This window comes from Tachyglossus aculeatus, chromosome X3 (genome assembly GCF_015852505.1).
Source record: "Tachyglossus aculeatus isolate mTacAcu1 chromosome X3, mTacAcu1.pri, whole genome shotgun sequence".
Classification (NCBI taxonomy): domain Eukaryota; kingdom Metazoa; phylum Chordata; class Mammalia; order Monotremata; family Tachyglossidae; genus Tachyglossus; species Tachyglossus aculeatus.
The window spans coordinates 12,670,385-12,682,991 of record NC_052099.1 but is presented as its reverse complement, the minus strand read 5'-3'; the positions used below and the strand labels follow the sequence as shown (position 1 = coordinate 12,682,991).

The window sequence follows — 12,607 nt, the reverse complement described above, 5'->3', positions numbered from 1 at the left end:
AGTAAATGAGTCTCTGCCCTCGACTCTGTCCCATGCTGCTGCTGCCCAGCACAGTTAATGCTACAGTTTTGACTTGTAGCAGATTGCCTTCCACTCACTAGCCACTGCACAAGCTAGGAATGGAATGGGTAGGCCTCTGCTTGACTCTCCCTCCTGTAGTTGAGACCGGTAGAGTACTGGAAACTCTTGAGGTGCAACCCTGAGAGGGCGAGATCGATCTAGAAATATGAAAATCTTGGAACAAATTCTGTTGCACTTCATCAACAGCAATATTTATGAAGTGCCTACTGTGTGCAGAGCACTGTATTAGGTGCTTGAGAACATACGGTTGAGTAAAAATGTGGCCACTGGCCTTGTAATGGAGATAGGAGGACATAAATTGACAAATATATAATGGGTAAAAGAATAAGAGAATCAAGGTAACCAAATAAATAATATTTGCTTCATCTATATCTCTTTATCTGATTATCTTTATATATTCACAATCATACACGCACATGGGGTGACATGACCAGGAAAAGTAGGAGTTTAGTCATAGGTACTAGAAATGGTATTTGGGCTGCAAGCAGAGAACAGCTAAATTGGAAACTGGCTGCATTTTTATCATTCAGCTCTACTTCCATGCCAGCTGCTCTGTGTGGATGTGTGAATACCACTGCCTCCCTTGTAGTGAGAATGTAGGCTGTCTTCCATTGTGAGGAAGATTCCCAAGGAATATGAGGCAGAATTAAGAGCAAACTTTAAACTTGCTCCAAAATAGCAATTCAAACTCTTAAGGCATTTAGCTTTTTGAGTTAGATTACTTCTTACAATCTAAAATGTCTTTAAAAATTAGACTGTTGCTGGACACAAAATTGTCAGGTTCCCAACCATGTACAAACTGTTTGAGCTCTTTGAGGGTGTGGGGATTTGTCATATGTTTCACCTGCCATTCCTTAGTACCAAGTACAGTACATTGTACGAAAAGATTCCGAAATGAATACTGCTATTAGTACTACTGCTAAACTATCGTGTGATCAATCAATTGTATTTATTGAGCACTTACTGTGTGCGGAACACTTTTCTAAACTCTTGGGAGAGTACAGTATAATATGCCCACAATGAACTTATGATCTAGAGGAGGAAACAGACATTAATATATAGATAAATAACAGATATGTACAAAAATGCTGTGGATCTAAGGGGGGGAGGTGAAAAAAGGTGCCAATTTAAGTGTGATGTGATTTAGGTACAATTACCATAACTGACTGAAATGTCAGACAATGTATTTTCTTTCTATGTGTAGTATTCACTGAATTTCGTCGATGCTTGCTAAATTGTTTCATACATACCTTTTTCTTTCAGCCACTCTTCTCTTCTCCCATGGCCTTTTTGTGTGTTTACACTGAGGAAATTCCCACCAATTAAACTCTATGCTTCTCATATATTTTTTTTTTTCTCAATCATTCTTGCCCTCTTCTATTCTCTCATCCCCGTATTACTATTAATCTGAAATGTCTAGTGGATTCCCAATTATAGCATTTGTTTTTAAGATTAGGTGAACTAGAGGGTTGGACAGTTGAGCCCTGAACCCTTTGCCTATTGCTAAGTCCTAAGGGGCCAACTTGTATGGAGCATTAGACACAAGATGGCAGTGGTAATTGTAAGGTAACAAGTTTCTCCCTCCCAGTTCATCCAGTGTTCTTGGGCTTTGCAAATGCAATGCTACTTTGTTTTGAAATAGAGCCAAGTCACAAGCTCTGTATTTAGTAGGCAGGAGAGATTTGGCCCTCCTATCTGTACAGAAAGCAATTTTTGCAACGCTTTAATTTTTGCTGCTCATTAGTCATGTGTAAAAAAAAAAAAAAATAAAATAAAATAAAAGCAATTGTAGTCTCGATGCATTTTGCTTATGTTGTAAGGTGTTTTTGAAGAATCTTGTAACATTTTTTCAATCTCTTCAAGTGAAGGTGTTGTAATGGGAGGTAATGTTTGCTTTTAAACAATGAAGTGTGTATGTAGGACAGAGAGAGATCGGGGCCCTGTCCTAATAAGATGGCTTTTTAATGGTGGTTCTTTGGTACTGACGGCAATAAGCTTTAATCATTTTAAGCAATCATGGTTTGAACACTTTAAAATGTTCTTTCATAAGGCAACAAATAGACAAATACCTGTTTGCTAATATTCTGTTTGGAATAAAAAATATGAGCTGTCAAGGTGTTTGAAAATAGGTGTATAACCGTCTTAAATCCAATTAGTGTGTTTAACATCACAGGGAGACAGATAACCAGTTAGGCTAAGCTTATTTTCTTTTGGATAAATTTTTTTAACCCTTTAAAAAAACTAGTGTTATTGGTCTGCTGGAAAGTAATTTCTAAAATGACTAGAAATAGAAGGTTCCTTTACCCAAAATGATTTTGAGTACTGCAGTTAGAACATTTGGCTGGAAAAATGATTTCTAGTTCCTCTCAAATGCTAGAAGGATATTTTTCCAGCTCAAGGTAAGTGGCAACTTGAAAAGGAAATACTTTTAGGTGGGAAGATGTTGCTCTTTTCACCATTTTTATGGGTTAAAGGATCTAGAGAAGGATATTCTTTGGCGTACAGGAATTGGGGGGGGACATGGAGTTGGCAGTGCGTGAGGAACCGAGTGATAAATAATATTTTAGGGCTGACTGCTAAGACCAGGCTTTATGGACATTTACTTATATGCTGGCCATGTTTTAAACAACATCATATGAATATTTTAAGTGCTATCTGCAAGACTTTCAATGTTATTATTTGGAAATAATGTGAATGTTTGGCAAGGATGAGTTTTAGCAGGTGAGGTACTGTTTACTGTCTAGGAGGAGTAGTTCTGGGCACTGCACTATCACTTCTGCCTCTGCCCCTGGTGATGTTAGTGGGCTAGAGCAGGTGGGAATGAGGGAGCATGCAGAAGCCATACAGGACTGTTGGTAAAGCAGGTTGAGAAGCAGAGAGTCAGAGGACCCGGGTTCTAATTCCGGTTTGGCTACTTGTCTGCTTATGACCTCGGACAAGTCACTTCTCCGTGTGTCATAAAATGCGGATTAGGACTGTGAGCCCTGTGTGGGACAGGAACTGTGTCCAACCTGATTAACTTGTATCGATCACAGTGCTTAGTACAGTGCCTGGCCCAAAGTAAGCACTTAACAAGTACCATGTTTTGTTTTTTTCAAAGTCAGAGCGATTGGATAGCTAGCATTCTCTTTATATGTTCCTCCTTTTGCAAGGTATTAAAAAAGGTAAAGACCACTTGTTACCAGTAAGGATGAATTAGGGTTGAGACAGAATATTTCCTTCCCAGCCTACTCCAAACTTAAAGAAGAAAATCAAAGACCCTAATCATCAATGGTATATATTGATTGCACACTATGTGCAGAGCACTGTACTAAGCGTTTGAGAGAGTGCAACCCAACAGATTCGGCAGACACGATCCCTGCCCACAATGAGCTTACAGTTTAGAGGGGGAGACAGACATTAAATGAGAATATATAGTTTATTGATATATACATAAGTGCTGTGGGGTGAATGGGGAAGCAGTGTGGCTCAGTGGAAAGCCCAGGGGCTTTGGAGTCAGAGGTCAGGGGTTCAAATCCTGGCTCCGCCACTTGTCAGCTGTGTGACTTTGGGCAAGTCACTTTTCTCTGAGCCTCAGTTACCTCATCTGTAAAATGGGGATTAAGACTGTGAGCCCCTTGTGGGACCACCTGATCACCTTGTAACTTCCCCAGTGCTTAGAACAGTGCTTTGCACATAGTAAGCGCTTAATAAATGCCATTATTATTATTATTATTATTATTATTATCAAATGCCCAGAGGTCACAGTTCCAGATGCATGGATGACACAGAAGGAAGAGGGAGCTGGGGAAAAGAGGCTTAATAAGGGAAGCCTCATGGAAGAGATGACAAGACTTTGAAGTGGGGAGAGTGGTGGTCTAGCTTGTTTGGGGAGGGAGTTCGAGGCTAGGGGGAGGACATGGGAAAGGGGTCGGTGGCAAGATAGACGATGTTAGGGTACAGTGAGTAAGCTGGTGGATCAGGTATGAAGATCCAACATTGGGTCTTCAAATACAGCCAGGAGCAAGAGACTTGGTTAAGTTATTCTTACTAATGGAAAGTGCAAGCATTGTTTAGGTGCATTAAACTCCGTCATGGAATAAAGCAGAAAATGCAAAGTAGCTAGTTTTTTTTTTGTCTCTTACCTTGGGTTTACCCTTCAATTGCAAAGACTCCAAAGCTTTCTGTGAACAGCCACCTTAATCCTCACTACAATGCTGAAAGAAGGTAGTAGTCTTTAAAATGGATACTTCTAAGAGCAACTGAGGCAATGCACAAATTAGAGGTGAGCATAAAATCCAGTCTTCATGGGCCCAGGCCTCAGCCACTATGTCATACTGACATCCAAAAGGTTTCGATATTAAACAACCATGGGGTGCAGGACACTAGAATACCTGGGATGTTATAAAGTAGATTTTTGTTTGTTAGGTCCTTGAAGGCAAAATTTAACATGGAGGATGAGGCAGAAGTATACATTTTTTTTTAAAAAAGTGACTTCAGTTTATCCAATAGCTATATTAAATGCATAATAAATATGATTGAGCATTATGCTTGCACCAAGGGGGAAGGGGAATAATCTGGATTCTGAGTTTGTCTTATGAAAGTATGGGTAAGAAAGACAAAGTGTATTTCCTTTGCCATGTCGAGTGTTGGGGATTGTGAAGAAATAGAGGGGAAAATGTTCTGGCCCTTGATAACCTTCCATTCTTTCTTTTATTCCCTTCCTTCTTTCCTGTAGAATGTATTGAAGAAAAGAGACCAAGTTCAAGCAGAATACGAAGCCAAACTGGAAGTGGTTGCTTTGAAAAAGGAAGACCGCCCCAAGGTGTGTATTAGCCACTTTAGGAAGAGGCTGAGTGAAAGGTTTGGTTTTTCCAAAAGGGTTGATCTCTGCTTCTTCAGCTACATGCTAAATTCTTCTTATCAGAGGTTTCATCTTTGAATAATGAAGGACAGGTCTTTCTAGATCTGGGTTGGAGAGCTGGAGACTTTTAACCATGAAAATTGGCTGAATTATGTCAAGGGAATTTAATCCTAGCTGGGCTTTGCCAGTACTATTTCAAATGTCTAAAATAAAGCTATATGTTTCTTTTCCACCTGAATACTGAAGGGTCCCTGGTGGCCACTTGGAATAGGGTTTTTTTGGGGGGGGGGAGGTTGCGGGGGGCAGAGAGGGACATATATACAGGATGCTTGAAGGGCACAAAGAGGGGATTAATGTCTAAATTATTTCTGACAGTGCTGCCTGCCACTTCTGCTTCTACTTCCTCCTTTCCAAAGGAAAGCAGGTCAGCTGCTCAGGAGTAGTAAGAAGAAAAATTTTCTGTGAAACTCAAGCTCCTGTGGCACGTGAACGTATTGATGGGACTTGTACAAACTAAGCCAAATGTCCTTGCCATTGGGTCAAACTCCAACAGAACCAATATCTGAACCTCCTCCCCCAGACCTATCCCTCTATCAGTTTACATATCCAATGAGGCCAAATAGACCAGGTGTTCAGAACTATCAGTTTGAATAACCAAATGGCAGGCCAGGAGTCCCTAGAACCAGAAATCAGTGAAATGTTCTTTTAATCAATTTATAGGCATTGTGGTGAGATTGGGCTCTTAATTGCTATTGCAGTGTGAGGCATATCTGATTAGATTTGGAGAAAAGAAGGTCGTAGTCCCCTTCTGGAGTATCCTCTTGAGCTGTAAGGGAGTGGTGGAGTTGCATTGAATGCTTTCATCATTAGCCATTTTGGGGGCTATCAGGGAGGGGTCTCAATTTCCTCCTATGCCGTCTCCAGTGCTGGTCTTCTCTTAGACTCTCAAATTTTTCTTGGGGCAATATTAATGACTTAGTGTATTTTTCCAGTTGTGATCTTATAGCTTAATCAATGGGAGACCCTGAGGTTTCTACAAATGATGTGGTGGTTTCACTGGGCAGTCTTAAGTAGTGCAAATGATATGTTGTTTGCTTCTTATCTATGCAGAGTTCCCTGACCCAGCTATTTCTTCCACCAGTATCATGCACCCAGACAACAGCCATACTAAGTACTTATTGACTTCCAGTCCTGAGCTTGCCCTCTCCCTTATTTTCCCCTCCTAGCCTTATCAGGCTGCCTGCAAGAACAAAAGGTGTGAGCTGCCACTATTGCATAATGCCACACATGCACAGAAATCTGTGTGTATCCTCTGAAATTACAAATTTCAGATGTCTAGGCCCAACCAGAAGAAAATCAAGCGGTCTGTCTATGTACTTCACACTTGTCTGATTCGGACCAAATTCCATAATTTTGGCTCCAGTAGGACTATAGATATCTGTGTGGGGTCTCTACACAAGTTTGTTTTAAAACAAACAGTATGTCACAAAAAGAAACCAGGTTTTCTCTTTTAGCAAATGCTACACTCATTAGTAGCCCTCAAGGACACGTCGGCCATCTGGCCATTTCTCTAGTAACAGTAATGATGGCATGTACCGGGCTTCTGCTGGATGTAATGCACAGTACTAGGTGCTTTGGGGAAATTATAACAGAGGCACAAGGCATGTTCTCTGCCCACAAGAAGCTTGCAAACTAATAGGGAAGCAGGGTCAGCTCTGCGTCATGTCAGCTGTGTGACTTTGGGCATCATTATTATTATTATTATTTATATAGTGTGGGTACTCAATCTGCTGCCCTAACCTTGGGAAGAGTGATTCATAGTACTTAGTTAAATTCTCCAGTATGCCTTGATTTTTTGTTTGTTTTAAATACCATATTCTGTTGTATGTCACCTTCAGTGATAGGTCTTGGCTGCCATGGTTGTCAGTGGCAGCACCTGATGTGCATTTCTGGCCATTCTTCCAGGTATGGGGAGACAGTTTTGTTTGTTTTTTTGGAGGTTGGGGAGAGAGGGGAAGGGTGTCTATATCTGTTTCAGAGTCTGCCCATGCAGGGACAGTGGAGTTAGGAGAGGTTAGGCCAGTGCCAAACTTAACAGTGAAGAGTTAAACTGAACTGCCTAGGATTTTCCCATGATTGCAGGAGGTACCATGTGATCCTCTTCTATAATTCTGTAAACAAGCATCTCCTGCAGAGTCCAACCTCATTCCATTTCCAAGAGATTAAATAGCATGTTGCTATCTGTCCCTATGGCATGATTGGAATAAGAGAATCACTTAACTCAAAGGTTTCATCTAACCTTTTTACTCTATTACCTCTGAAATGCGAGGGGTCTCATGTACTTGACATGTTGGAAAATAAGAGGTAGTATAGTGTGCTGGGTGGCCAATTCTGTGGATGCTTTCACACAGAACCATCTTTACAATCAATGCCTTGATGTCCCCAAAGGCAATTGCTGCTGTGAAAATATTTCTCTAAGGTTGGCTGACAGTAAGGAAATTGCAGAATGAAACAAGTTTCTTAAATTGAAATTTTTGTAATGGCCCCAGTGTCAGCAGAATGCTTACTCAGTGCTGTCCTTACCTTGGAAACTGTGACAAATTTTAATGTTCTTACCGACCCTAAATCCGCACCACTTCATGCACTCCCCGGGCTCAAAAATAATCTTAGAGTGACCTTGGAAATATGCACTTCGGGTTCTGGTGGCCTCTCGTGTGGTGGGGTTGGAGGTGAAAAGGGATTTGAAAAAGGAAATTGTGCACAGAGATGTTGGGAGTTAGTCTTTGAGGCAGCATCAGAGGAGTCTGGAGAGCAACAGAGGTGATATGTATCACCCCCTAAGATTTACTGCTCTGACCCGAGTTGGCCCAAACAGAGATGTCACCATCTGTAAATTACTCAGATTTGGTAGGGGTGTGCCTCTAAGCCATTTCCTAATCCTCCAGAGAACCTATTTTTAATGAGATGCTTTTTACCTCTGTGGATGGTGCCCTAACTCAGTAACCAGAATAGCTTGATTGTGTATGAGTGATGGACAAGGGAATGTGATGGCTAATTCTGTTGTATTGTACTCTCCCAAGTGCTTAGTACAAGTACAGTGCTCTGCACATAGCGCTCACTCAATGGAACATCTTCTCCCCCACCCCCCACCCCCGCCCCCACTCACACACAGCTTAATAATAACCACACTCACATGAATTAAGATTTAAACCAATAGAGGAAGCTGGTGAGGAAAATATTAACTTGAAAGATTTACTTCATGGAATCGAGCCATTATTCAGTGGTATTTATTGAGCACCTATTGTGTGCAAAGTTCTGTACTGCACTTGGGAGAGTAGAGTAGAAGAAAAAAGCATGCTAAGTGGAATTCATTGGCACTGCTATAGCAGCTAAATCTTTTCACTAGAAGAGCCGGCCTCCTGCACAGGCAGAAATCCCAGGACCCAGCCCAAGTTGACAAGTGAGGAACCAGCCAAAACCTGGCTGAAAATTTTTCTTTTTCCTTTGACTGAGCACAATTTGACTTAAAAAAAATAATAATAATCGTCCCCGTTAAGTGCTTACTATGTGGCTGGCACCATACTAAGTGGTAGGGTCAGTACAAGATAATCACGTTAGATGCAGTTCCTGGGGCTTATAGTATGTCAAGCGCTTAGAACAGTGCTTGGCACATAGTAAGCACTTAACAAATACCATTATTATTGCTATTATTATTATGAGCAGGATTTAATCCCCCCATTTTACAGGTGAGGCATCTGAGGCACAGAGAAATTAAGTAACTTGCCCAAGGTCACATGGCAGATCTGTTTGTTGGATGCACTGTTGGGTAAACCTGAGAGCTCCACTGCACATATGAAAGTTCCAAAATTGAGTAACTCCAGGATGAAGAAGGCCTTATCGGTGGGGGGAAACCAGTCATTTGGGGGGACCTGAGCTGGAGTTGCCTGTCTGTTGCCTAGTCCAAGCTTCCTCCTTCTGATAAAGGGAAAGTATGGCTATGTGACCAGCAGAGGGCAATGTAGAACTTGCTATGCAGCGTAACCTGATTGGATTCTTAATAATAATAATAATAATAATAATAATGGCATTTGTTAAGTGCTTAACTATGTGCCAGGCACTGAACTAAGCGCTGGGGTTGATACAAGCAAATCGGGTCGGACACAGTCCCTGTCCCATGTGGGGCTCACAGTCTCAATCTTCATTTTTCAGATGAGGTAACTGAGGCCCAGAGAAGTGAAGTTACTTGCCCAAGGTCACGCAGCAGACAAGTGGCCAAGCCGGGATTAGAACCCATGACCATCTGACTCCCAGGCCCGGGCTCTATCCACTACACCATGCTGCTTCTCCATCTATTCTTAGATGGTGCTTATCAATTAGTGATGTTTATTGAGCACTTACTGGGTACAGCGCCCCATGCCAGTGCTTGGGAGAATACAATACAGTTGGTAAACATGATCCCAGCCGTCAAGGAGCTTATTATTTAGCAGGAGACAAACATTAAAATAAAGGTAGGAGAAGCAGTGTGGCTTGGTAGATAGAACACAGAAGGACCTGAGTTCTAGTCCAGGCTGTGCCACATGTCTGCTGAGTGACCTTGGGCAGGTCACTTAACTTTTCTGAGCCTCAGTTACCTCACCTGTAAAATGGGGATTGAGTGTGAGCCCCATTTGGGAGAGGGATTGTGTCCAACCTGCTTAACTTGTATGCACCCCAGGCCTTAGAACAGTGTTTGGCACATAGTAAATGCTTAATAAGTACCATAATAATTGTTATTATTATTAGTGGCAGGGTATGTACAGCTTATTGTGAGCAGGGAATGTCTGTTTATTGTTATATTATACTTTCCTGAGTGCTTAATACAGTACTTTGCACACAGTAAGCACTCAATAAATAAAATTGAATGAGTGAATAAGTGCTGTGATGCTAGGGTGGGTATCAAAGTGCTTAAGGGGTTCAGGGCCAAGTGCATAGGTGTGGGAGAGTGAATAGGGTGAGAAAATGAGGGGTTAGGGGTTTTTTTGGAGGAAATATTTCAGCAGGGCTCAAAAACTTGTTACCATCTGGACATTTTATGCCTAGACTCTTAAGGCATGAGGCATATCAGCTGGAGTGGGTGATGGAGTCTCCCATCAGAAATGATCGAGGAACCTCAGTCCTGAGACTTCAGGATGGAGAATCTACATGGAGGAATTGATTATAAAGCTAGTGATTTGTTTAGTGCTTCTCATCAGTCATGTTCCTGTTGGGACGTCAGATGTAAAAAATGAATAAGTAGGCAGGGGTGCAGCATGTAGCGAAGTGCATGTGCCATTTTTGTCCACCTTAATCTGCTACAGCAAGAATTGGGACTAGAACCGGGTATCCTGAAATTTCAGATTGGGGCTTTGTCCACTAGACCGGCAGGGCTCGGGCATACTAAACAAAATCCTTCACATGCCTACAGGAGATGAAGTGAGAATGATACTACAACACTGGGACAGATGGAGAGCCCCTCTCTGTAGATAGGGAGGGGAAGGGGAGCAAGAGAGAAAGGTGAGAGATGGTGCAAGGGGTCGAGGGTGAAGGAGGGAGATTGCTTGGCTTTGAGAGCAAGTCTTGCTGGCACAATTACTTGCCTGACCAGTGGGATTGCCACGCTGTTTGGCGAACTCCACCTGGTTGGCTCACAGTCAACTTTTGTGATCCTGGCTGATGGGGTGACTAACTCAGAAAGCACCTCTGGCTTTCCACTCCCAAAGTCCACTCTGTCACTTCTGCTCCTGGCAACTAGGAAAGTAGGGAAAAAGAATGGGATCTAGGGAGCGAAGGAACTCCTGACCGCCGCAGGCATTAGCTTAATAATCCTGATTTGGAATAGGTTTAGGGAGCTGAGGAAGGGAATGGTGTTAGAGATGGTCTTGGGTCACTGGGGACTAGGGAAAATTTCAGAGTCTGGCTATAAAGGGATCAGAGGAGCAGCTGGCCTAGTAAGAATCAATCAATCAATCGTATTCATTGAGTACTTACTCCATGCAAAGCACTGTATACTAAGCACATGGAATAGTACAGTATAACAGAGTGGGTAGACATGTTCCCTAACCACGATGAGTGTACAGTCTAGATGGGGAGACGGGCATTAATATAAATAAATTACAGCTATGTACATAAATGCTGAGGGAGGGGTGAATAAAGGGTGCAAATCTGATAGGGAGATGCAGAAGGGAAAGGGAGTAGAGGAAATGAGGGCTTAGTCAAGGAAGGCCACTTGGAGCATATGTGATTTTTAATAAAGCTTTGAAGGGGAGAGTGATGGTCTGTCAGATCTGAAGGGAGAGGGAGTTTCAGGCCAGGGGCAGGATGTGGACAAGGGGTCAGCAGTGAGATAGATGAGATGGAGGTACAGTGATTAGGTTGGCACTAGAGGAATAAAGTGAGCGTGCTGGGTTGTAGTAAATCAGCGAGGTAAAATAAGAGGCAGCTAGTTGTCTGAGTACTTTAAAACCATTGGTAAGGATTTTCTGTTTTTGTGGAAGCGAACAGGCAACAGGTTCTTCAGGAGTGGGGAAACATGGACTAAACTTTTTTTTTTTTTTTTTTTCAAAAAGTGGCAGCGGGGAGAGACAGGGCAGGGAGGTCAGCAAGGAGGCTGATGCAGTAGTCAAAGTGGGATAGGATAAATGCATGGATTAACGAGGAAGGGGTGGATTTTAGCAATGTTGTGAAGGTTTAACTGACAGGATTTGGTGACAGATTGAATATGTGGATTGAATGAGAGATGAGTCAGTGCTCTGCACATAGTAAGCGCTCAATAAATACGATTGATGATGAGTCAAGGATAAGCGTGGCCTGGTGGAAAGAGCACAGGCCTGGGGTGGAGGGGTATGTGAGGGGGGGCACATGGGGAAGAATCAGTCATGTAAGTGTCACTTCCCCTTGTGCTGGGAAAGTGGGAGTTGTCTTGTCGGGAGCAATTGGCGGTAATGGCTAGTCATTCATTCAATTGTATTTGAGTGCTTACTGTGTGCAGAGCACTGTACTAATCCTTGGGAGAGTACAATATAACAACAAACAGACACATTTTAAGTAGGAACGAAGTGAGGGGGCCACTTCCTAAGAACAGCCCTGGCTACCTCAGCCTTTCTCTACTTGAGATAGCAAGTACAGTGCCAAATGTTTTATTCTGGGGCCCGATTTCACAATTTTAAGCCAGAATTATCACATCCTTCAGATATGTCCTAAAGTCAAGCACATCCCCTAAATTTTGTTGGGGTTTTTTTTTTTTTTGAGTAAATGGGATGGAATTAGGTAGAATCCTGCACTGACTGAAGTTTTCAAGGCCCAAGTCAGATACTGGAAAAACTCAGAGGAGAAATACTGAGAAGGATATTTAAATCTGTACATAGTGTCCCCATGAGTGCTGCAACCAGTGGCCAAAAGAGGCAATTTAAAGAGACTGTATTCCCTTGAAGATTTGGCCCTGATGCATCCTTTTGCTTCTCTTCTCCCTCCCTCCCCACCACCACCCCTTTTTTTTTTCTTTTGGAATTGAGAGGTAAAATCTTGAAGACAAGTTCTTCGCTTCTCTCTCCAACCTCTCCACTAGTAGAATCAGGCCAAAGGACTATGTGCTGGAAGTAGTGTGGGTTATGGAGGGTGATGGGGAGAGCTGTCCAAACCCCAATGGATTCTTTGACACATTCTTTG

General features: G+C 42.4%; 1 protein-coding gene and 1 non-coding gene across 2 annotated transcripts in view; one reads left to right on the top strand and one right to left on the bottom strand.

Annotated features, from left to right (window-relative positions):
• Window positions 1–12,607, top strand: part of SNX30 (sorting nexin family member 30) — a 112,038-nt gene that overhangs the window by 84,352 nt on the left and 15,079 nt on the right. The window contains exon 7 of the mRNA XM_038770230.1: window positions 4,799–4,885. Within this exon, the coding sequence (XP_038626158.1) occupies window positions 4,799–4,885 (87 nt within the window). The remainder of the gene's footprint in view (window positions 1–4,798; window positions 4,886–12,607) is intronic.
• Window positions 72–209, bottom strand: LOC119949048. Its single transcript, XR_005457144.1, has one exon. It is a non-coding gene; the product is annotated as a small nucleolar RNA SNORA7 (small nucleolar RNA).